The 23,737-nt window shown below is 45.6% G+C and overlaps 1 protein-coding gene and 1 non-coding gene across 5 annotated transcripts in view; both read left to right on the top strand.

Annotated features, from left to right (window-relative positions):
* Nucleotides 1-5,444: 5,444 nt before the first annotated feature.
* The window catches only part of CRIM1 (cysteine rich transmembrane BMP regulator 1), a 209,324-nt gene continuing 191,031 nt past the window's right edge, over nucleotides 5,445-23,737 (top strand). For 2 of the 4 annotated variants that reach the window (XM_070798500.1, XM_070798499.1), the window contains exon 1: nucleotides 5,449-5,846. In XM_070798500.1, the coding sequence (XP_070654601.1) occupies nucleotides 5,516-5,846 (331 nt within the window). In that variant the 5' untranslated portion in view covers nucleotides 5,449-5,515. Of the gene's footprint in view, nucleotides 5,847-23,737 lie in introns of all 4 variants that reach the window. The other 2 variants (XM_070798502.1, XM_070798501.1) reach the window with 2 other exon arrangements.
* TRNAC-ACA (transfer RNA cysteine (anticodon ACA)) lies at nucleotides 14,351-14,422 on the top strand. The gene has a single exon. It is a non-coding gene; the product is annotated as a tRNA-Cys (tRNA).

Genomic DNA, 23,737 nt, shown 5'->3' on the forward strand with positions numbered 1-23,737 from the left:
TGGAGTGAGGATTAGAAGTGGTAATATGCTATGTTGTGCTAAGTCACTTCAGTCATGTCTGACTCTTTGTGACCGCATGGACTGTAGCCTGCTAGGCTCCTCTGTTCATGGGATTCTCCAGGCAAGAATACTGGAGTGAATTGCCATGCCCTCCTCCAGGGGATCTTCCTGACCCAGGGACTGAACCTGTGTCTCCTGCATCGGCAGGCAGGTTCTTTACCACTAGTGCCACCAGGGAAGCCCCAGAAGTGGTTATTACCCAGAAGTGGTAATATACCCAGGTAATTAGTCAATATGCATGAAGCAAACACTATATAAATATTGCAATTCAGTAATTACAAAACTAATCGAGCTATTTCCATTTTTAGAAAAATATAAATCACTATTTTCATATGCAAATTAGTGAAGAAAGCAAGATATCCTCACAGATACTAACAATTTTAAAGTAGGTGCACAAAATACAATAAGACTGCAAAGGAAAGCAACCTGCCATTCCTCAAATTACTGCATAAGGCAGTTAAGTACACTAGGTTCCAAACAGGAAAGTCATGAACACAGTTCTGAGCCCTTGCAAATCACACAACCTCCTGTGCCTCCAATTCCTCAATTATGAAGTAGCGATCATAGAGGCATTGGAAATTCTATAAGGCAATGGCCTTATGGGGCTATTCTGTAGATTCGTTAAAATAAGACATGTGAAGTGCTTATTAGCAAGCTCTCTGTAAAGGTTAGCTATTATTATTATCATTATTATTAATGAATATCCTTGAAAATAAGTCTTTGACTGGAATGGGTCCAGGAAAATATCACAAACACCCCAAGATTAGACAGAGTGCCAAAGTGGGACCAAATGACTGATCAGTAGAAGAAAAGCAAATTTCTGGTCTGGCAGATGCTGCATAGAAATAGGTGCTGAGATATCACAGAGCAGGGATCCCAGCTCAAGTATAAAACCCAAGGAGACTCTCAAGTGGAAGGGCTCTAAAAATAAAAATAGAAAAAGAGAACAACCATTTTATCCACACTGTACCCTGGGTGACTGGTCCTCTGCATTCCAGTCTCCCTTTTACAGAGGAGGAAACAGATTCAGAAAAGATGAATACTTTGTTCAAAATGGTGTGTAAACAGCAAAGGGAGGTGTGTGTGGAGGTGGTGGAAGACAAGATCCTAGGCTAAACCTTACAGAGAATCTGTGCTCTGTGCACATGCTTGCCAACTCTGGAGCAGCAGTCATTAACAGGCGGGACACATAAGACAGGGACCACTTCCTCCCTTGGTAAAAATGAGTCCAAGTACCAAGTTCAGAGTCCAGTATCAGACACTTAGTCCCCAATCTAGGGATCCTCCTGAGTCACTGAAATGGCCCAAGCCTAGAAGACTGAGAATCCACGTGAATGAATCCAAGCTGAGGGGGAGCAGAGAGATGGGGGAAGAAGGTGAAAGGAGCTAGGCTGCTTGTCCTGGTTTTGTCAGATTTTTCTTGTATGTATGCAACATCTTTATAAAACAACGAGACTTTTCCCACAACTCAATTCTAAGAGTCTGTCTGACTCAAAAGATAACTTCTACATTTCTATTTTCGTCTCAAGAACAGAAAATCCGCACAGCAACTTCCCAGAGCTGACTACAATAGAGAGGCTAGGCCAGATAGACACTGTATCTAGGGAGGAGGGCCCTAACACTAGGTCTGCCTATTACCGTCTCATTTCCACTTGCTGCTAGGCCCCCAACTGGGCACTTGATTCTCAGTCATTTTCAAGGATGTAGCAAACCCCTCCCCTCCCGCATCGGCCAATAGAGGGCGGCCTGTCTCTTCTTCCAGAAGTCTACCAGCCGCATACTCTGATTCCTTTTCCTTTCAGACCTGTTAGGTCCCAAACCCACCCCACCCCAGTTTATAAGACTCTCTCCTTCCCCAACCAGCCCTTTCAAGTGCTTTTTTTAAAAATGTATTTCCTAAAATCTAGAGAAGGGGCAACAGATGGAAAAGTTCAAACATCCTTTTGTCTGTAACCCATCCCTCTCTTCCACTCCTGTACTCACGCGTTCTTAGAAGTTCTGGCCTCTCCAATGAGCTGACAATCTAATGGGGTGAATCAGAACTATTTAGAGAAAGGTTTATATTACAACATATTTATTTACATATTTAATTTATATATATAATATAAGCATTTGTAATATAACATGATAAATGTAAGCAGAGGTGATTACAAAATGCTATAGAACAGCTAAAGGAATAAGCTCAAGATGCTTCCCAGAAGAGGAGGCATTAAACCATATTCCGTGTATGCTTCTAACTCTTATATTTGTACATGTCTTTCAGGGTCTGTATAATCCCCCCCAGCTCCCTCTCTCCCTTGACCCCCAGTTGTCACCATGTTGGGCCCACCTAATCTCTTTTGAATCCTTAAGTCTGTTTTCTGAAGATGAGGGAATCCTTTTGTGTCTGAGGCCCAATCTCATTGCCTTGGCTTCTGGCCACCTACTGTCTCTCCTGGATCCCAGAGGGGAAACGGCTATTTCACAACTGAGCTCCTACTTTACACGCTGTTTCAGATAAGCTGCCAGGCCCTTGCAGGTTTCTTATTTGCCACTAGTTACAGGCTTTAAGGAACTATGCTTGTTTTCTCTTTTGTTTCTCTATTAAGGCTATGGTAAAGGACCAGGTGTAAGGAATTTTCTCAGCTGTTACATCCAAATTTGTGTACATTTGACTTCAATTCCCATGAGGAGTCAGACTATCACCTGTGTTGACCTACCTTCCAGAAGTTTCTACCTCTGGAATCCCAGGAATAATGTCCCTTGCTTGTGATCAATCTCTAGGTTTCTCTAACTTTAATATATTGCCTTTAAAAATAAAATAAACAAACATAAAAGCAAGACCGTGGCAATGATTCTCTTTTCTTTCGACTACAGTAGCTTTCTCACTTCTGTATTTTTTTTCCATCACCTGACCTTGGCTTTTCCTCTTAAGTCCTACAATGTTATCTGCTACGTTTTAATAATGTCTTTATACTTGCATTTGAACAGAAATATAGATAACCTCCTCTGCAAGAGTGGAAAGGGCCTTTTAACACAGCCCAATGATGACAGCTTGTTGGCAAATCCCACGGTAGAGTACTGGTGCCTCGTTGGGGTCCAAGAAACAATCATGTTCAACAGCGTTGTATGTTTTATTGTTCTTGAATTTTGCTAATGGAATATCAAGCATATCTGAAATGATTTTACCACTTAATACTTATAATTATAGAACCTTAGGGTATGAGGTCCTTTGGAGATCATCTAACCTGACCTCCTACACAACTATAGGAACTGTCCCTACAACATCTCTGAAAGCGAGTCATCTCAACAGCTCTTTAAATGCTTCCAGAAAATGGTATGCTCACTCCCCACTTTCCACTGCTAATAATCAGTGATAATTAATGCGACTCTTCCCCTTCTCAGGACAAAGAACTATGATTGGAGAAATGTTTAGTTTTCTGATTCCAATGACTGGGGAATATTCCACTGGTACCTTTGGCTTTTCCCTTCAGGATTAGAGTGGTTAAACCAAAATGTTTATAAGAAGTATAAATTTGTTCTGCAAACAGAAGATTTCAAAGGCATCTTTGTTTCTTCTCTCCTTGCACTGCTCTGCTATTAACTTTGGGTTCATTAGTCAGGATTTTCAGATCCACTTGGCTGCCACCTTCCTGCAGCCAGACCATCTTGGATCAAAAGGTCAGCAGGCCATTCCCATCTCACACCTGCCACAAGATCTGATTTTTCTTTTCCCCCACACTGATCCTAGTCACTTTCTGTTAATTCGCTAATTTTATTGACCCTGTAATACATTCTGGGAATGGTGGGCCATTACAGAGCCTATCACTTCGAGATGCTTTTTCTGACAGCTACAGATGAGAAACAACCTCCACACGACGCATTCTGCACCATTTCAGCTGCTTCTTTACCTGGTTTAACACAAAGAACATCTTCTTTATTAGCACATTCACAGAAAATGAAAAAAAATTAAAACCCACTTTTGTCCACCACCTTGGGGAAAAGGGGGCAATGACAGACGATATTAATGATGCATGAGATATGCAGGTTTAGTCATGTCAAGACTTGTAGTAATTCAATTCGGCCTTACTCAAGGGAGAAAACTTCACCTCCACTTTCCATCCGCCCCCTCCTTTAATGAAGCACCTCGGCACAGACGGCAGAGCGACAAAACACACCAGGATGTGGACAGCTAAAACTCACTAGAGCTACAGCGGCCCCCAACAGTCTTCCTCCTATCCTCCGGTATATTTACCTAGACCTTTTAAAGCACTTAATTAATTCACCAGCAGCTTCGCTGGAGGCGTCTCGAGCGTTCCGAGACTCCATTACATGATATCGTTTACAAACTCTATTCCCAGCTCGAGTGGAAGATGGATTCTCATCCAATTTTGCAGAGGTTCCATGCGTTTTGCTTCCCTTTCCCGGGTTTCGATCCGGCGGGCGCACCAGCCAAGGGCTGCAGCCTTCCCCTCCGCCCCGAGCTCCGGGTTCCCCGCCACTCTGCGAGCTCAAAGCGTTTCCCGGAGGTGCAGTTGCCTCGCCCTCGGGACTCCCAAGCTAGCCACGGTGGCCCCGAAGGCTGGCGGGCGCTCGGGGACGCCGCGACTCTCATGGCTCGCCGGTGCGCCCGAGCCGCAGCGCGCCGGAGATGCCGTAGCGGGAGAGGCGCGCGAAGACTCGGCCGCAGGGCCGGCTCGGTGCGCCGGGCTCGGGGAGGCCGAGGGGGAGGAGGAGGAGGCGTGCGAGGGAGGAAGGGCCCGGCCGCCGGGGAGGGAGGCGGAGGAGGGGGAGGGGGCCGGCCGGGCCAGAAGGGGTGGGGGGGCAGCCAATGAGCTGCGCGCGGCGCGGGGCGGGGGGGGCGCGGGTTGGGGGATGAGGTAGGATGGGGGAGGGCGCAGCCCGAGCGGCGGAGGCTCGAGCCATAAACAAGCGCCCGGAGGAGCGGCGCAGGAGTGAGGCGAGCCGGGCGCGCGGAGCGGACGCCGCGGACCTTCTGCTGCGCCACCGCGCCCACTCGGCGGCTCGGGAGGCGGGGACCGGCCCGGAGGCTGCGCCGCTGCCGCCGCCACAACCACCGCCGCCGCGGGGTCGGCCGACGCGGAGGAGGAGAGAGGGAGGAGGCGCCGCCAGCCGGGGCTGGAGCCGAGCGCAGCCGCCGCCGCCGCCAGAAGTTTGGGTTGAACCGGAGCTGCCGGGAGGAAACTTTTTTTCTTTTTTCCCCCTCCCTCCCGGGAGGAGGAGGAGGAGGGGAAGCCACTGCTGGCGCCAACGCTAGTGGGCTCCGGGTCGGCGCGGCCCGCAGGGGGAGCGGGGGCCTCGCCCCGCGAGGGGAGGCTCGCCCCGGGGGCCCCGAGGGGGGCGGCGAGGACCGCGGGCTGCGGGTGCGGCGGCGGCGCGTGTGCCCCGCGCAGGGGAGGGCGCCCGCCCCGCTCCCGGCCCGGCTGCGAGGAGGAGGCGGCGGCGGCGCAGGAGGATGTACTTGGTGGCGGGGGGCAGGGGGCTGGCCGGCTGCGGGCACCTCCTGGTCTCGCTGCTGGGGCTGTTGCTGCTGCTGGCGCGCTCCGGCACCCGGGCGCTGGTCTGCCTGCCCTGCGACGAGTCCAAGTGCGAAGAGCCCAAGAGCTGCCCCGGGAGCATCGTGCAGGGCTTCTGCGGCTGCTGCTACATGTGCGCCCGCCAGAGAAACGAGAGCTGCGGCGGCGCCTACGGGCTCCACGGAGCCTGCGACCGGGGGCTGCGCTGTGTCATCCGCCCCCCGCTCAATGGCGACTCCATCACCGAGTACGAAGTGGGCGTCTGCGAAGGTACGGCCGCCCGCCGCGGGCCCCCTCCCACCTGGCCCGCGCCGCCCCCTCGGCACTGGTGGCGCCGAACAAAGTTTGGCCGAGACTTTCCCGAGGAGAGAGGGTTCTTCGGAAAGGAGGGGCGCCCGCCACCCCCGGGAGTGAGCCCTGCGTCCCTGGGTTCCCAGTTCGCTGCTTCCCCGGATGCCTGGCCGGCCGCGGGAGAGGTTGGGTTGCGTGGGTGGGGGCCGGCGGGTGGGAGATCGCCCCCGGCCGCGCACAAACGCGCACACGTGTGGCCCATCGGGTTGGGGTTGGGTGGAGTGGCCAGGCTTTGCGCCCGGAGGTGGGGGCGCCGCGGGCAGGGGGCACTGCGGAGGCTATGGCGAGCCCCTCGAGGAGTCCGGCCCCTGCCGCCCTCCCCGCACTAGCGCAGTGTGGAACCGAGTGCTGCACTACGTCCACTCAAGTCCATTTTCTGCAGGCGGAGGAGACGTGTCTGCAGCTCACACTCCCTGTGTGACTCTTGTATTATTTTTTCCTTGCGCTTTTCCTTCACCCCCTTCCTCCTCCTGCGCATATAAATCAGTTTCAGCTCCGGAATATGTCAGCCCAGGGGAAGTTACAGACGGTGGTTACTCATTTATTTGCCTATTGAAAGTGGTCAAAGGCTTTCTCTCCTGAATGAAGGGAGGGGTGGGGGGCCGGGCGGGGGGCTTGCACCTAGGAGTGAAAAGTTGTTTCTGTACTATTAGTGGCTGCTTTTTAAGAGCAGATATCCGCGTCTTTCCAGTCGTGTTGCTTGTTTTTGTGTGTGTGTTTAATAACGAGGATTGTTCTGCTGGTTTCTCCAGTGAAGTATTGTGCACCATGGTGTCTGATGGAAGGAGAAGGATTGGGTTAGCGGAGCCCTCCTTCTTGGGAGAATCACTGTTGATGGGTGTTGGCCTTCAGCCCTGCCCGCCGGCCTCGGGGTGCCTGGTCAGGTTTGGGGTCTAGAGAGACGCAGTGAGTTCCGTTTATTTGGCTAATGCCAAATAGTGAGCACCAGTGAAACGCAGGATCCCTGCTCGGGCTGACGTTGGGGCGGTGGTGCTGTTCTGGGGCATCCTGGTGTGCGAGCAGAGCGCAGCAGCCTTACTTTGGAGGGGCGGAGGAGGGACAGGCGCCCCTGCTCCTGTCTTCGTCAATACTCAACAGCCTGCGCGCAGGAGACCAGGGAGGGGTTTATTCTGAAGCATCCTTCTGCGTGTCTGTTTATTGTGCTGGGAAACAGAGGGGAAGTAGATGCCTCAAGGGTCTGTTGAAAGGCTTCCATTCTGTGGTTCTCTTTACATACGTGCGTGCTTGTTGATTATTGTTGTTTAGTTACTCAGTCCTGTCCCACTCTTTTGAGACCCCATGGACTATAGCCCGCCATGCGCCTCTGTCCATGGGATTTCCCAGGCAAGAATACTGGAGTGGTTTGCCATATCCTCCTCCAGGGGATCTTCCCGACCCAGGGATGGAACCTGCGTCTCCTGCATTGGCAGGCGGGTTCTACCACTGAGCCACCAGGCAGATTTTAAAGTTTGGACAGTTTTGGAAAATCAGGATGGCCTTTCTGGTTTGGAAGCTAGTGGGCAGTAATGAGTGAAGGGAACACTTGCAGGGAGGTGCACCGATGCACCCTGAGGACATTGGGATACAAGAGTTTGTTTACCTCAAGTACAAAAGCCTCTCACCTGGTGTTAAGTCCCACCGTATAACATGTTTTTGTTTCTCACAAAGAAGAAAAATGGCCAGGAGATTAACTTCTGATACAATTTTATGTGTTTGACTTTGGGAATTCTGAATGAGTTGGACCAAAAGATGCAGCTTTGAACCCTGCTACTTGAAGTGTGTAATTTACTTAAGCCAGCCTCCCATAAATCTGAAAAGAACAAGCACCCTGAAACAAGGTTAAATGTGGTGGAAACTGCTGTGCTCTGAGAAGGACTTGGGAAGGTTCTAAAGATTCTAACCTTTGTTTTGTTACTTCATGATAGATTTCTGGTGAAGAAAATGTGGAGTTCAGGGAACATTCACGCTAATCAAGAGCTTTGGCACCAATGTCCTGGTGTCATTGTATAGAGTTATTTTGGCAGTTTGTTGGTGAGCCTTTTATTCCTCTGAAATGAGGTGATCCCTCATAGCTTCGTTTCTTCTGTTAACACTCTACACACTTGGTATTCATCTTGAAAATGCTTGGAAGTATTTATTGGCATGATGATATCACATTTAGTGTTCTTTAACAGTACTTTCCATCTAGCCAGCCTGTTTTCAGCTACCAATTTTGTGTGCTCAGGGCATTTTTTTACTTTATTTTTTTATAGAACTCTAAAAGCAGCAATCAGGTTGCAATCTATGGACCCGAAGTAGAAAGGACAGTGTTACCTAGCATGATGATTGTATTTAGACAGCTGTTTCAATAGGGTGTCTAAAATTTCAAGAATTTTCACGTGATTACAAGATTTATGGAAACAAGATAAGTGAGTAGCCTTTTTTCTTTCTCCTTTTTAAGAATTAGAGGAGTCATTCTATGGCAGTAATTACCCTAGAGGATGCTGACATTCTCTTGTTTTTCTCTTAGTTGGCAAAAAATTTCTGAATGGCCAGTGTTTCCCTCAGTTTCCATTTTTATTCAGAAATTTGCACATAATTATCATAACTAACAAATAGAAATTGATACATTTTGTTCATGAGGAAGTCTTTTGCTGCAATTTTTGCACTAAAATGACCCCTACTGGTTGTATCTGTTAATGAAAACTCTTTTGAAACTTGTTTAACTGACTATACTGAGGAAAACATATTACATGGTATAGAAATGTTATCATGACTCACCTGTTTTCGTTGACATAATTTAAATACAAATTACATTGCTCTATCTGCCAACTTGCGGTAATTTTTATTTATATCACTCCCCATACTAGCTTCATGAGAGAAAAAAAAAAATCAGGTTTTTAACTTCAGTTCACAAAGTAAGTAGATAAAGTAGGGTCTGAAATTGACCCCTTCCAAATTGTGGTTCCCTGCCTTAGGTTTTTAAGGCATCCTGAGTCATAGTAGGCTCTCAGTGAATGTGCATTGAATACATGGAAGAACAGTTTTTTCCATAGAAAGAACACTGAGGGAAAAATATTTTCTGAAAAGGTTAAATGATGCGAAGAGTGAATCATGTGACATATACACCTGGACTTCTTTTCTGCATCATTTAGACTGTTAACTAAGTAAATCCTGACATACTTGTTCCTTTAAAAAAAAAATCTTTGGCTATGTCTGTATTTAAAGTTGAGCAGAGAGCCAGATACCTCCATTTTTCTCTACTCTGTGAAGTGCTTTCTGGCCCCTGGGAAGATCCCTTTCCCATTTCCACTGATTCAGTGAGTCTTCCTGTTGCCCTTTGCAGCTTCCTAAGTGGCCTGCTCCTTGGTTAGGGTGCCTGCCTCTAGGTAAATCGCTTAGAAGCCATAGAAATAAGTTTGGAGTCTGAACTCCTGAGAAGACAGGGTAGGAGACCTCTTTGGAACATGAAAGACAGGGTTGAAAACAAATACTCAAATGAGATTTTCTAGGAAGAATGTTTGGATTGGCCAGTGAGGTTTATGTTTCAGACCACGGGGTGAGGTCCATTTTTCCTCCTCTGTGAACTCGTATAATATGCTTCTGTAAGGAAGGGGTGGGTGGGGGGAGCATGACCAGCCTTCTCTAAGTAAGGAAAGGGCAGCAATGGCTTAAGCTTGACGGTTTGTGAGGGCAGAGTGGTGAGGAACCTAGTGGACACTATAGAGTGCTTTGCTCTGAGAACTTTGCCTTAGAGCCAGGCGATCCCTATCACAGAGAAGCACTTTTTTCCCACCTGGTGATTATTTACTCAGTGGTTCGTGTTTATGGAATGGAACTGTGTTTTCACCTCTGCCATGTGAGAACTGTCTCTTTCAAAGCTCAATCCTCCTTTGATTTCCCCCAGGTATTTTAACTTTTCTTTCCACCCACTTGTCACGGGGCAGTAAGTAAAACCGAGGATGTGGGGTGGGTATTCACAGCAGAGAATGGAATGTTTTCTGAAACTGTTGACGTTAAGAAGGTTATGGTTTTTTTTCACTCACTGGAGATGACGACTCCTTGGAAAAAGGTTTTTGGAGGATCTGAGGTGAGGCCTAGGGAACAGGCTCTAGGAGGCCAGGGAACAAATCAAACCAGTCGGTTGCACACTAGCCACAGATCTCCTCTCATCCATCTATAATGTAGGACTCAGAGTTAAGAGTCCATGGATTTGGATTTTTACCAGTTAAATAGAAGAGGGGATGGGCAAAGTTAATATTCTCGTACTGATGTTAGAAAAATGAAAACACCCAGAGCTCCTTGTTTTTGAGGAAGGTGTTTCAGTTTCCATCTCAAAAGTCTTTAGGTAAAGTTCTTAGATGCCAGAGACAGAAGCAAGCAGAGGGCCTATGAAATCACCTTAATACAGCATGGGAAGAGGAACCAATGTAAGTAAACAAGGAAATAATTAGTTCTTCCCCAGAGTAAATATTGACAAAATGTGGAGAGAGTATTCACTGCACATATTCAAATGACAGGACTTCATGACTTTGATTTTGACTGTCAAGCTTACAGAACCCTCACTGCCGTCAAGGAGTCCAGTCACATAAAACACTTGGCAAGGGGCGGGTTGAGTGGCATAGCACTGGAAGGGCAAAAACAGCACGTCTGGGGATCTTGCTGCCATTAACACGCATTTACTCTCCAAGTGCCATGACGAGCATACAGGTAAATTTACTGTAGTAGTAAAAAAAAAAAAAAAAAAATTTACTGTAGTAAATATTATTAATTTATGAAGAAAACCATCTGAATAATCCTTAGACTTTGGGCATTACAACCAGTTGTGGGAGTTATTGGGCTTCCCTTGTGGTTCAGCTGGTAAAGAATCTGCCAGCAATGTATTCTGCCTGCAATCCGAACTGCAAGACCTGGGTTCAATCCTTGGGTTGGGAAAATCCCCTGGAGAAGGGAAAGGCTACCCACTCCAGTATTCTGGCCTGGAGAACTAGCAGTGCGGTGCAGGTTTCTGTGTTTATGGCTTAAAATGTGATGATCTGGATGAACAAGGGGATGCTTCAGGGAATCATGGGGCAGGAATTACAAAGTTGGGGGGAAATGGATAAAACAGATGGCCCAAAAAGATAATGGAGTGGGAGGACTAAAGAATGACAAATGGGAGGGGAAAAATACTGAATGCATCTTAGGGCAACTATGTCATCCTTTGAAGAATAATCCAAAACACATTCCAGACATTAATTGTGAAATTCCTGAAAAATGTGGGTGTGTTTAACATCGTTCAGGCTAACATGCACTAACTAACATGAGAGATGGCAGTGCTGCTTTCGTGTGTAAATACCATCAGGGAGATGATGGTAAAATGAGTGGAAGGTAAATACATTTGAAGCAGGTTCCTATGACACTGTGTTCCCCAGGGCACATGCAGGATGAGGGTTTTGGAGACACCCCAGTAAAGCTCAATTAATTATTTGAGGAAGAAACAGTGGACTAGCCAAGCATGAATGAATAACAAACTGAAATCCTTCCTTCTCAAAGATTGAATTCTCCAAAGCTGAATTTTTAAAGTTCTGGCTTGTCTCTGCATAGAAATCAATCACTCATTCATTGATCTACTCTGTACAAGGCTTTCTCCTGGGGTGGCAGGAGAGGAGGGGGAGCTGGGAAGCCTGGGGACCTCTCAAACCTGAGCCCTACTCCAGCCACTCTTATAATCAAGATAAGGAATGAGGCAAGACCTTCAAAAGTCTATATCATAAGTTCAAGCCAAGTAGAAGTGATTTCTCTGGTCTCTATATGATTAGTTGGTGAGTGAGATATGTGGTTAAAATTTGTTGTAGGAATCGCAGGATCTGAGGTGATCTTTTCAGGCTCAGGTGGCAAAGCTGAAAAGGAGAATTCAAAGTCCAATAAGGTACAGAAGCCTGAGTAAGACCTCTGTTGGCGGGGGATGGGGAAGGGAGCCTACCCATTCTCAGAGTTCTTGTGATAGGTATCAAGAGTGCTTCCCAACATGTTTAATGCTCTATCAGCTGTTGTTCAAAGTGGCACTTTCGTTTTGGGAGCACTTCTCTCTTTGTTCTAGCTTCTTCCACCAGGCAGGTGAGTGTCATCGGCAGTGAACTGAGAACTGTTTGTTTATCAGCATCTCCTGATTTCACCACTCTCTGCTGCTTGTCCTGGCCAGTTAGTCTGATCAAATCATGGAAAACCTCCAAGTTTGGATAAGACCTCATTGGTCTTCCGGACAGGACAGAGATGTGGTGAACTATTCTTAAGAATGCCCTCAAGGTAAACATTGGTTCATTTGGGTCCCACACTTAAAAATAAAAAATCAAGAGGTTCCTTTTTCTTCTGTAGTTACTGAGTGAACAGGGTTCAATTCCTTATCTCCCTCTCCCAACCCCAATTAATTCCTTGTGAGAAATACTTATATCTTGATCCAAGAGTGTAATGGTTAGAAACTTGGTTTCTGGGGTGAAATCTACACTCTGCTTCTGTGCATCTACATTTTCTCCTCTGTTTAGTGGGGTTAATAATAGGGTTTCTGTAAGGACTCAGTGAACCTTGTGAAGCACTTAAAACAAGGGGCTTGCATATGGTAAACACTTAAGGACAACAAAGCTACTAAGCAGTAGAAGTAAAATAATCTGATACGGGCTCATTCTCTTGTTCTGTTTAACTCTCAGCCATCGGAGTATTTCATCACTGGTGGTTAAGGAGTTTGGGCTCTTAGAAAGGGAGCAGATTATTATGGAATTATTATGGTCCCCTCGTATCCCAACACCATAAATTCATCGAGTTAAAAAACTTAAAAGGCCTCTGAAGCTATTTGCTACCTTTCCTCCTGATGCCCATTTGTTATACTTGGTCTAAATAGTTTCTGTAAAATTTGTATATTTGGAGTAAAAATAGAGAGGGAGGAATCTGAAATTTTTTGCATTGTGCTGAGTCGCTTCAGTCATGTCTGACTCTTTGCGACTCTGATGGACTAGCCCTCTAGGCTCCTCTGTTGATGGGATTCCCCAGTCAAGAGTACTGCAGTGGGTTGCCATGCTCTCCTCCAGGGGATCGTCCCAACCCAGAGGATTGAACCTACGTCTCTTGTGTCCCCTGCATTGGCAGGCAGGTTCTTTGCCACAGGTTGTAGGAACCATAAATTTAGCCATTTGTCTGTGGGCTAATATTTGGGGAAGGAGGAACACTTACTAGCAGTGTGCATTTTCTATTGTATTCTGGAAGAAGATTTTGCTCCTAGCTCCTGGGGTGTCCACACTGGCGGTCAACATGGGATTTCGCCTGGCTTGAGCAGAAGAAACAGCTTGTAGAGCTGCAACTCACCTGCAAAGGGGCCACAGTCTCACTTGTCCCTGAAGTAGGTGCAAACGAGGCAAAACCAGAGGTCAGGCTTTCAGCCAGGCCATGCCTCCATTCTTTTTGCAGCCCTACCTGTTTCCTGGCTCCCCTCTGCCCGTGAGTATTTACTGAGCAGCTGCTGAAGCTCTGGTCTTCGTGATACCACTTACCGTCTCTAAGCTTGAGTTCCCCCAGCTGTTAATAGTGACAGGTACCACCTAGGTTTGCTCTGAGGATTAAATGAGCTAAAACCGCGCCTTTGAAATGTTAATGTGCACACAAATCACCTGGGGATCTCATTAAGCATGCAGGTTTGGATGCAGTAATCCGGATAGGGCCAGAGAGTCCGCAGTTCTCATAGACTCTCAGGTGATGCCAGTGCTGCTGGGGACCACTTGAAATAGCAGAAAGATAGTGCATGTAAAGCATGTAGCATGAGTATGGCGTGTGATAGTAAGACCTGTGTAATAATTAGTTTTCAACCAAAATAAATGAGATAGGGGCCCAACTTTCTCAAAGGCTGTGGTCTGAAGGTAGACAGTGAAAACTGGGACCATCTGTTGTAGCCCAAGACAATAATTTACAGCTAGTAAGGCCTGAGCTAGGAAGTGCTAGGCATCTCAGGGGCAGTTAAGAGGGGCCCCAACTCCACCTTTGACTACTAAGAAGGATTTAGGGGGGTGCAGCAGCAAGCCAGGCCTGAGGGGGTCTCTTCCCCTCCTTCCTCCTGCTCACTCATCTGTGCAGGGTGTGGTAGGGAAAAAGCAGGCCTTGGGGCCAGACAGACCTGCGTTTAAATCAACTATGTTCAACTGTGTAAGCCACCAGTTTGCTTAACTGTTTTTGAGTTTGTTTCCTTACCTGTGAAAATGGAATAGTAATAGCTTTTATCAAATAATTACAATGAGGGTTGGAGAGAATTATTACATGTATTAAATGTATATGATTAACATGTATGTGTGTTATGTATATACTTGCATAGACACACAAAAATATGTGTAATGGCCAGTAGAGTACCTGGTACTGAAAAAGATAGTTAATATTTCAATTTCCATTCTATTTTTTGTCTTCTCTCTCTCTTTTTGTGGACTTCCCTGGTGGCTCAGATGGTAAAGCATCTGCCTACAATGCAGGAGACCCAGGTTCAATCCCTGGTTTGGGAAGATCCTCTGGGGAAGGAAATGGCAACCCACTCTAGTACTCTTGCCTGGATAATCCCATGGATGGAGGAGCGTTGTATACTACAGTCCATGGGGTCACAAAGAGTCGACTTCACTCACTTCACTCTCTCTCTTTAATTTGTTAGCTTTCTCTCTGTGTAAGTTAAAGAAAATTTCTGCTTTGTGGATTGACCACACTTAACTAAATCTCTTTAACAGGGGATTCCAACAATTATGGTCTCTTGATGTTTGTCAGAGAGAAAGGGACAGTGAATCCCCAAGAACGAGGAGTATGAGTTGAAGGTCTCTGTACCAAAAGCACCTTCATGTGTTCTTGCCTGGAGAATCCCAGGGATGGGGAGCCTGGTTGGCTGCCGTCTATGGGGTCGCACAGAGTCGGAAATGACTGAAGCGACTTAGCAGCAGCAGCAGCAGCAGTAGCAGTACCAAAAGCACCTTCATAGGTTTGACCCAATATGATTGTAATTCTCAGTTCCTTTGCTTCAGGGAATGTGGCCATCTGCTCGATTTTGCTGTTTGAATGCTTACTTCCACAGAGCTATTTCAAATTAGTATTTTTTTTAAAAGGTGACCTATGTTAATATGGATGGCATATGGACTCATGGAAGTGCGTTAAATGGTATTTTACTGTTAGAAGTTTTCTGTGGGTTTCCAGACACAGCACCCCCAGGAGCATTGCCAAGGCAAGACAGGGTCACTGGGGTTCCAGAAGAAAAAGCAGCAGGCCCGCTGGCTCAGAGGCCAGGGCAGCTTGGGATGAGCAGGAGGTGGTGCCCAGGGTGCATGTGCGTTGCTCTGATTGATCCGACGCACTCCATCCATCTTCCACGTGGACTGATGCTGCAGCTTTACTTTGGGTTTGCATTGTGGTTTCTCTGGAGAGTCTGTGCTGCAGTGGAAGGCTAGAAAAGAACAGCTAGAATTAAAACACCTGACGTTCTTGTCTCTCTGGTTCCGACTGTAGGTGAGGTCCCACTTCGGAACTGTGACTTTTTTCAAGTCCTCTGTTTATCCAGTAAATATGGGCTGAGAACTTACAAGGCAAATACCTTATATTGGCTATTATGCAACATGGAGAAGGAAACGCAATGATGATACAGTCCTTGAAATCAGTAGTTTAAAACTCTTTATGTTCTTCATGACAACCAAAACATATTACACAGTCAAAATTGGTTTTTTCTTTTTACTGAGACACTCTAGTACCTATCATTGTAGTGCTGCTTTCATCACAAGTGTGGATGTTCAAATATGCAGCCTATAGGCAAGGTGAGAAACTTCTACATTTTAGAGTTCTGCTTAAGTATTTGTTTGTCAAATCCAAAAAGAACACCTTCATTTTGAAATATCCTGGGAATATTTGTTTTATGAACGTTTAAGAAAGAAAGCTAAGGGTTCATTGTGTTTTCAGGTGTTTTACATTTCAAGTCCCTGAGAAGAGAATCACAAGGGTCTGCCCTTTGGAAATTTTAGCCATGTCCTTAGCAACCAGCCACTCTGGCTGTGGCAAGGTAAAAAATAATAATAATAAAGGTATAGGCTGTAACTAGAGACTGTGCCTATCTTATTTAGTATTTCAAAACAAAAAAACAAACATCTCAGATTCAAAACAGAAAGGAATTTCTGGCAGGGCACAATGAAACCTGAGCCTGCAAAATCTCGGTCTACAGGAGGTAACTTAGCATCTTATCCAAAGGCCACAAGCGAAACTTTTCACAACGGATAAAACAAAAGGCATCTCAGTATTGGAGACTTGTGATACCTCCTCTTTTTTTTTTTTTTTTTTAAAGACTCCAAGAGACCTGCCAAGATAAGACAAACCTGTCTTGAAAAAGTGTAGCCAGAACTGGCCTTTGAATATTGAGGATTCGCTGGACTACTTGAGCCCTGTAAGTGTGAGGAATCCTGTACAGAGGTGTGGGCTCTGTCCCCTCAGAGTGTGTGTTTATGGCTCTGCAGAGGCAGGACACTCCATCATCTTGTCAGAGGCACATCTTGAAAAAACTTTCCTTACTTTCCATAGTTGGAAGCTTTGCCCCTTTTCAAGAAGGGCATTTACATTCTGAGGGAGGAAAGGGGGATAGATTTTTAGACAGTTTTCTCGCTGAAGGCCAGAATCTTTGAAGGATTGTTAAATGATTTGAGAAAGATTGGGTGTGCTGTGTGTTCAGAAATAGTGAGTTCTTAGATTTCAGACAGATTTTAGAAAAATTTATTACCGTGTCCATTAAATTTAAACATTAAAATGAAGGGCCAAATACATGTCCATATTTTAATCAAAAGAATGAGTGGATTTGTATAGATTATTATTTGTTGCCGGTAGGATTTAGGGCTGCTCGGAAAAGTAGACTTTGCAAAATTCTTGTACATGAATCTAGTATGATTAAGGAGAAAAAATGTAGCCCTGGCTTCCAGGTCTTCCTCCATCCTCTAATCGCCGGTAACTGAAATAAAACCTTCTCAGTTTCCCTTGACTTGACTTTGCCTTGATTTGTCCAAAGAGAATTAAATAGTTACCTACCTGAAGGCAGGGGAACTGAACCAGATGCTATCTTAAGGCCCTTCTGGTCCTAAGATCAATGTTTTTATGACCTAGAAGTCCTGGGCAAGAGTCAACTATTACCTTGTGTCTGCAGAGCCAGAGAAGGAAAAAGCAGTAGTGTCTACATGACTGTATGCCAAATGCCATAGACGGAAGGACTTGGAGCAAGAGATCAGGAGTTCTCCTGTAGTTATGTTTATTGTGAGGCGGCGGAGACAGCAAAACACAGTTACTGGGAAGTCAGTGACATCTTTTCAACGCTGGTGATCTTTAAGCCGTGTTAACTGTGGTCTAATCTGGATCCGAGAGAATTTACACCTCTTTTATGTCTGCATTGGTCTGCTGCCTTCCACTCTCTTCTCCATCTTCTCATTTACTTCATTAGTTATTATGACTGTGAGGTGGGTAGGTGACAGATACTGCAAAGGCAGAAGCTTGAGCAAAGACAGGCCAAAACTTGCCCAAATTCACATGCTCGTTTCTGCCTCTGACACTCGGAGAGAGTTGAGTAATTGCTGTTCTTCCTAATACTGCAGGCAGCAGCCAAATTCTCAGCATTCTTTTACCTTTGCTGCTGTTTTCACTTGCCAGGGAGTTTCCTTAAGCAGCAGCTGAATTTAAAGAAGCATAACAGTGATCATGCACAAAAGGAGGGGCCCGGGCTGCACGGGCTCTTGCGCCTCCTGTGGGGAGGGTGAAGTGAATGAGGCTCTGCGGAGGGCCCTGCCACCCCCACGGGGAGGTGCTCCGCACGTGTGCGAGATGCAAATCTTCAGTGAAGATTCTCCCGTCCAGGTCAACCGTGAAGCTTGGAAAGTTGTCTATGGGGTCTAGAAGCTTCACCCTTCCTTCGCACGTTGTCCAGCGACAGGGCATTGAGCTGCTAGGTGGTGTGGACCCCTGGCCCTTAACTTGACGTCATACGTATGGCTCTGAAGAATGCGATGCTCAGCCCAGCCCGTGGTGTACACTGTAGTCAGCCTGCTGTGCCTTGTGAATATTACATTTTTGCCAAGAGCAGCCTTCCAGAATGAGGTGCTAGTTAATTCCAGTTGGACATTTATTCGTTAATAAGTCTGCTGAGCGCTAAATACTCCATTTGAGAGTATTCGACAAGAGAAAACTCAGCAACTATTATGTAGATCTCTTCCATGAAGCAGTGTGAACTTATTTTACTTCTGGTTTTCTATGACTGCTTTATACACCCAAAGATGATTTTTAACTGAGTAGACATTTTATGTTGTTAAATGGAGAACACTTCTAGTGGAGTACTATGGCTTGCTCTGTCTTTCCTCCTTTTCTTTTTTGAAGATAATATTAAAAGTTAAATCCTTTATCCTCTCTCTTTCAGGGTAGATTTCTGGATAGCTAGTAGTGATGGCATCTGAAATAGCCATTGAGGGGTGGGTGGTATTCATTTAGTAACCCGAGCTTTTGCCTGAAGAACTTCTGCTTAACTCTTCTTTGCTGTTTCAATAGGTCTTTATTTGGTTTTCTTCCTGCTAGGTTGATGCATATTAGCTTAAGAACTTTTAAATTGTGGGGGCAGTAAGAAAACTTTGAATGCCTGGGGCCCTACACTTCTCTCTTAGAAGCAGCCAGAGGGTTTAGTGTGTATCTGTTAGCAGGAGAGTCTTCTAGAAGGTCCATTTGGTACCTCTCACACCCACAGCTTTGTGCTATGGTTTGGCCCTCCTCCTCTCCTGATGAATCCATGCCATGACCCAGTGTAGCTGAATCTCATGTGCTCTGAAAGCCATTGGAAAGGCACGTGTTGCAGCATCTTCCTGTTGCCTCCACCTCCTCCCCAGCATGGCTGCATGCAGCTCCCTCTCTGGCTGTACATAACCGACCTCTGAAGAGAAGTTGCTGCCAAGGGTTGCATCCTCAGTGAGGACCCTTCGAATAATGGTGTCCGGGCTAGTAGACTGGCAGAAGAGTCTGTAGAAATGTTTGGGGGAAAAGCAGTGTTTGCCAGTACATAGAACTCATTTGACACTGTGGAATATGATACTGTGGATTAGAAAGTGCTAAAAACATAAAAGAATCTTTATGAAGTTGTGGTAGCCTTGCTGGCTTAAGAAGATGTGTCCAGGATGATAAAATGTATCCGTAGCATCAGCAACTGGCCCCTGGTCCAGTTACAGATGTGACTTTGAGAGACAGGAAGTTGTGATAATTCCTTCTTTGTGACTTTGCATATAGAGTGTGTGCGTGTGCATGTGTGTGTTCAGCGGCTGTGGCACAACACGAAGAATACTTTGCATTGTATTATGGACGTGCTGAGAACAGCTTCCATGCTTGAAGCAAATTAAGTGTACTATCTACTCTGTAGATCAGCAAACTGAAAATGACTTCTTAATAAATAAAGATGGTGCATTGTTTTATGACATTAAAAAAACAATTTAATTAAAGTACTTTGGCTTTTAAACTGCCTGGTTAATTGGGATACCTATCTGGACAAGTGGAGCGCAGGAAAATGACTGACTTCATTTCTTGGTGATGGGGACCAAAGTTTTACTATCCTTAAGGCAGTGTGGGCTGATTTATAGTAGATTATCACTAAACATAACTTCTGGCCTTACATGGAAATTTTACATGTGATAGGAAAAGTAGAAATTTAGGGGGAGAATTGGAACACCTCTGGGGGCGGGGGGGAGGGGGTGGGGGGTCACGGGGAGAGAGGTGCGCAGAAAGGGAGAGATACAAGAAGCCAGAAGTGTGTTTTGTTGGAAAGAGATAAATCATTTCCAAAGACTGTGCTGGGAAAAGGTGTGCCCTTAGCAAGCAAGTTAAGGAAATTGTATCTGATGCTTTGGAAGGAGAAAGGAAAAAGACTGCCAATAGAGTTCTGGAAAACTTGAGGGAGATAAAGTATTTACATGCTTTAATAACATAAAACATGTCCAAAAGAAATATATAATTACAGCTGCATTTGGCACTGAAAATAGTCCATGTATTGTATTTTCTAAACTGTGTGTGAATATGTGAGCCTCTGCCTTTGCATCAGAAAAGTAGAAGGTGTCAAGGGTTGCAGAGAGAGAAACAGGAAGAATGACGGCCAGGAAGGAAGGAACTGGGAGCTTTATTTTTTTCTTGTCCTATGCATAAAGATCCCAACAGTACTTTTTAAAATAATCTTAGTGTAATAAGCATTTAACTTCCCTTAGAGCCTTAGTAATTTGCATGTTATTACTAAAAGCCCACAGGTAAAGGAAAAGTAGGCTCCTAAATTCATTCGGTACCTGACTATGATTTATTTCAAGATTATCTTGGACAAACACCCTTTGAGAACTCAGAAAATTAGGAGGTATGTTTGATACATACTTCCTAGTATCTGTTGCCCTCAAAGGTGTGGAGGCAAAGTAGCCACTGGAAAATCAATGTGGTGTTGACTTTCAGATTCCCCAGAGTTATCTTCACATATCCTTCAAAATGTATTCTCATCCTCAGCCTCTCTAATTTTATGCTGCTTCCTTTGTGAAGCCTTCCTGCTCTGCTGGGAAAAAAATAATGCCATCCTCCCTGTCCTCCCCCTGCCCATAGATAGCACTTTCTTCTTCCCTTGTTATAGCATTTTTCACACTGTGTTAGGGTTCACATTTCAGTCTCCCGGCCTCGTTGTGATCCCCTTGAGTGCCAGGATAGTGTGTTATTCTAGAGCTTGGCGCACAGGAAGACCTCAGCGAGCATTTGTTGACTAAATCTCGATGCAAGGTCATCCAAGATATCCTACACAACTTTTCCATCTGAACAGTTTGGTCTGTATTGTGGAAACTAAAATAGATGACACTTACCTGTAAAGAGAATCCTAGGGAGAAGTCTCATATTATTGGCAGAAGACAACTTGAGACCGTCTCATGTCCTCCCCTACCCCTTTTTCCCCAAATCATTCTTTTTCTAAATGTTTATTTTTAATTAAGTAATTAATCTGGCTATGCTGGGTCTTAGTTGCAGTGTGTGGAATCTTTAGTTGAAGCATGCGAACTCTTAGTTGCCACCTACAGTATCTAGTTCTCAGAGCAGGGATCGAACCCGCCCCCTGCCCCACGTTGGGAGTCTTAGCCACAGGACCACCAGAGAAGTCTCCCCCAAATCATTCTTAGAATTAATTTTTTTAGAGTTTGCTGCAATGGGTCAGTTTCAGCTATATTTATCTTGGCAAATATTTAAAGGCAATTTTTATTTGTGGGGACTTTTCTTCTTGTCAGTTTGTCATACAGGTGTCATCTTTCATTCACCAAGCCTTCATCCATTGGTAGGAATTATCCTTGTGGGTGGCTATTTATAAGGTCTTTACCACCCAGGGATCTTGTGCCTGTAGCGGTGGAGATGCTGTGGCCATCAGCTGCTTAGAAACAACTGATAAACAAGTACGAATTAGTTCCAGGTGACCATATGAATAATCGGTGATGATGAAACAAACTTTTGGATTCTCAGCGAATCCAAGATTGGGTCTAAGACGACAATGTCGACACATGAGGGAGTTTAACAAACTGCACTGAATAGTCTGAGTGCTGTGCCAGTGAATGACACAGCCTGTTTACTGCCCCCAGGTGATCTGCACGTGTCCTCAGGAATTTAACTGTACAGCTTCTTTGAGGAAGGAACAGGAGGGTTGGAAGTGTATGACTGTGAATAATAAAAATGCCACACAATGGTTTTCACAGGAAGTCCATAGGAATGCAATATAAGGAATTTAAAAAGCAAAATCCCATTTGGATTCACTCCAAGCCCTATGACTTCAGAGATGGAGGAATTCTTGATGACTCATGGCTAGAGTCCCAACTTGTTATTGAGCAGTGTGGAGTTGTTTTTTCCTTCACAGTTAGCCATGACCCCATTGCTTGTTTGTTTGTTTGTTTATTTTTCTGAAGGTCTGAAAGTGGTTTGCAAATTCAGACAGTGCAACTTGAGACACTTAAGGACACAACAGTAAGTTATGACCTTTGGGTCACATATTTGGCGCTAAGCTTTTCAACTGGGAAAGGAAAGCGATTTGGTCAAGATCAGGTATACAGGTTCCTAAACAACATAGAACCATCCTGGATATAGCTCAGGCACCCAGACTCTTTTATCACTCTGGTGAATGTGCCCAGCGAGCTCCATTGTCTTAGGCTAAGTTTAAGGGCAAGTTTAATTTTGATGTCACCGCTGTAGCGTGTCCCTTCAACTTTCCTGCCTTAAAGAGCCTCGTCTCGCAACCTGAGGGTGATTGTTCATAGTGTGGGTGTCATGAATTGGTGGCTTTCCAGTAACTCACTTTAGAGCCTTTTATTCTTCACCACTGGTTGTTAGACAATGGTGGGAGGAGGGCAAGCTGGAACTGATTGCTAAGTGAAGTTATTAATATAATGCTTAGCTGGCAATGAAAGGTGAAGGTTCTAAGTGAGATAATTTTTGAGAATCCATTTGATGTTCCTCTAACTCTTTAAAAATACTCTTTTTAACTTTCATGTGGTTTCGTTACTGTTGAAAGTTTAAAAGTCAGCTCTCAGACCCTGGGGGCAAGTGTGTTCTCCTCAAGTGTTGTCTTGTCTACCTCCTTATCAGCAGGGGGAGTATCTGACTTAAATGGTGGAGGCTGCTCAACTCAGACACGTGTGCCCCTCAAACCTGAGCTTCCTCAGTTTATTTAAGGTGGTGGGTGAAGGTCCAGAGCTGTTCTTGCTACCGGAACAGCACATTTTATCCTGAGACTTTAATAAAATAAATGAATGGAGGCAGAGGACTGGGAAACACACTTGAAGGAGGGAAGTGCCCCTTAGGTCAGAAGCCAAGGTAAACAGTCCTTGTAACTGAAAAGTAGACTTCCTGGAAGCCAAGGACCAGCCGGAGAGGGTGTGAAGTGTGACCCGCAAGTACCGTTTCCCGCTGTATAGATAGCCGTGTTGCTCTGAGTCCGGAAAGCTACCTCACAGAGCTATGAGAAATCGGTTTCTTGAACCAGACTCTTACTGGCTGTCCTGCCTACAGCCACCCCAGTGAAAGCACTGGGGGGAAATTTCATGCTCATGCCAGAGAAAGCAAGCACATGGGGCTCTCTGAGGAGTAAAGACTGACTCATCAGTGCCCTAGGGAAGCCTTGCAGGGGAACCAGTGGACTGGCAGCGGGCAGTGGGCAGGCTGCACATGTGCCTGTGTTTAGAGTGAATGGAAGCACAGACCCTGTCTTTTCCAGTAGAAAACTCTCATTGCAGTGCACAGCTGTGCACACGTTGCAAATGACATGTGCACACACATCCATATACGCAACGCGCAACCGTGGAAAAGTTCCTCCTGGCGTCAGTGCTCTTGTCTCCGTTCAGAGACGGAGAGTCCGTCTCTTATGTCCATTTCTCTGTGATGATAGCATTTTCTTCTAATTGGAGTGTTGCTGCTGCTGCTAAGTCGCTTCAGTCGTGTCCGACTCCCAGCGACCCCGTGGACTGCAGCCTACCAGGCTCCTCCGGCCATGGGATTTTCCAGGCAAGAGTACTGGAGTGGGGTGCCATGAGTGTTAGGTTCTGTTAATTCCAACAACAACAAAAAATTCTGTGTGTGCCATTATTAATCTGTATAGGTAAGTACATGTAGATTGACTCCTAAGCAACTTACATAAAGCTGTGGGCATCTCGCTCCTGCACCTTGTCTGCTGCAGTTAAGAAGGTCCTCATCAGATCTGTGGTGGCTAATGTCCTACCCTGGCCATGTGTCAAAAAGGGTAGACCATCAAAAGGACTGATAGAGAAATTCCCTAGAAATTTTCATACTCAGAG

This window comes from Bos indicus, chromosome 11, assembly GCF_029378745.1.
Source record: "Bos indicus isolate NIAB-ARS_2022 breed Sahiwal x Tharparkar chromosome 11, NIAB-ARS_B.indTharparkar_mat_pri_1.0, whole genome shotgun sequence".
NCBI classification, from domain to species: domain Eukaryota; kingdom Metazoa; phylum Chordata; class Mammalia; order Artiodactyla; family Bovidae; genus Bos; species Bos indicus.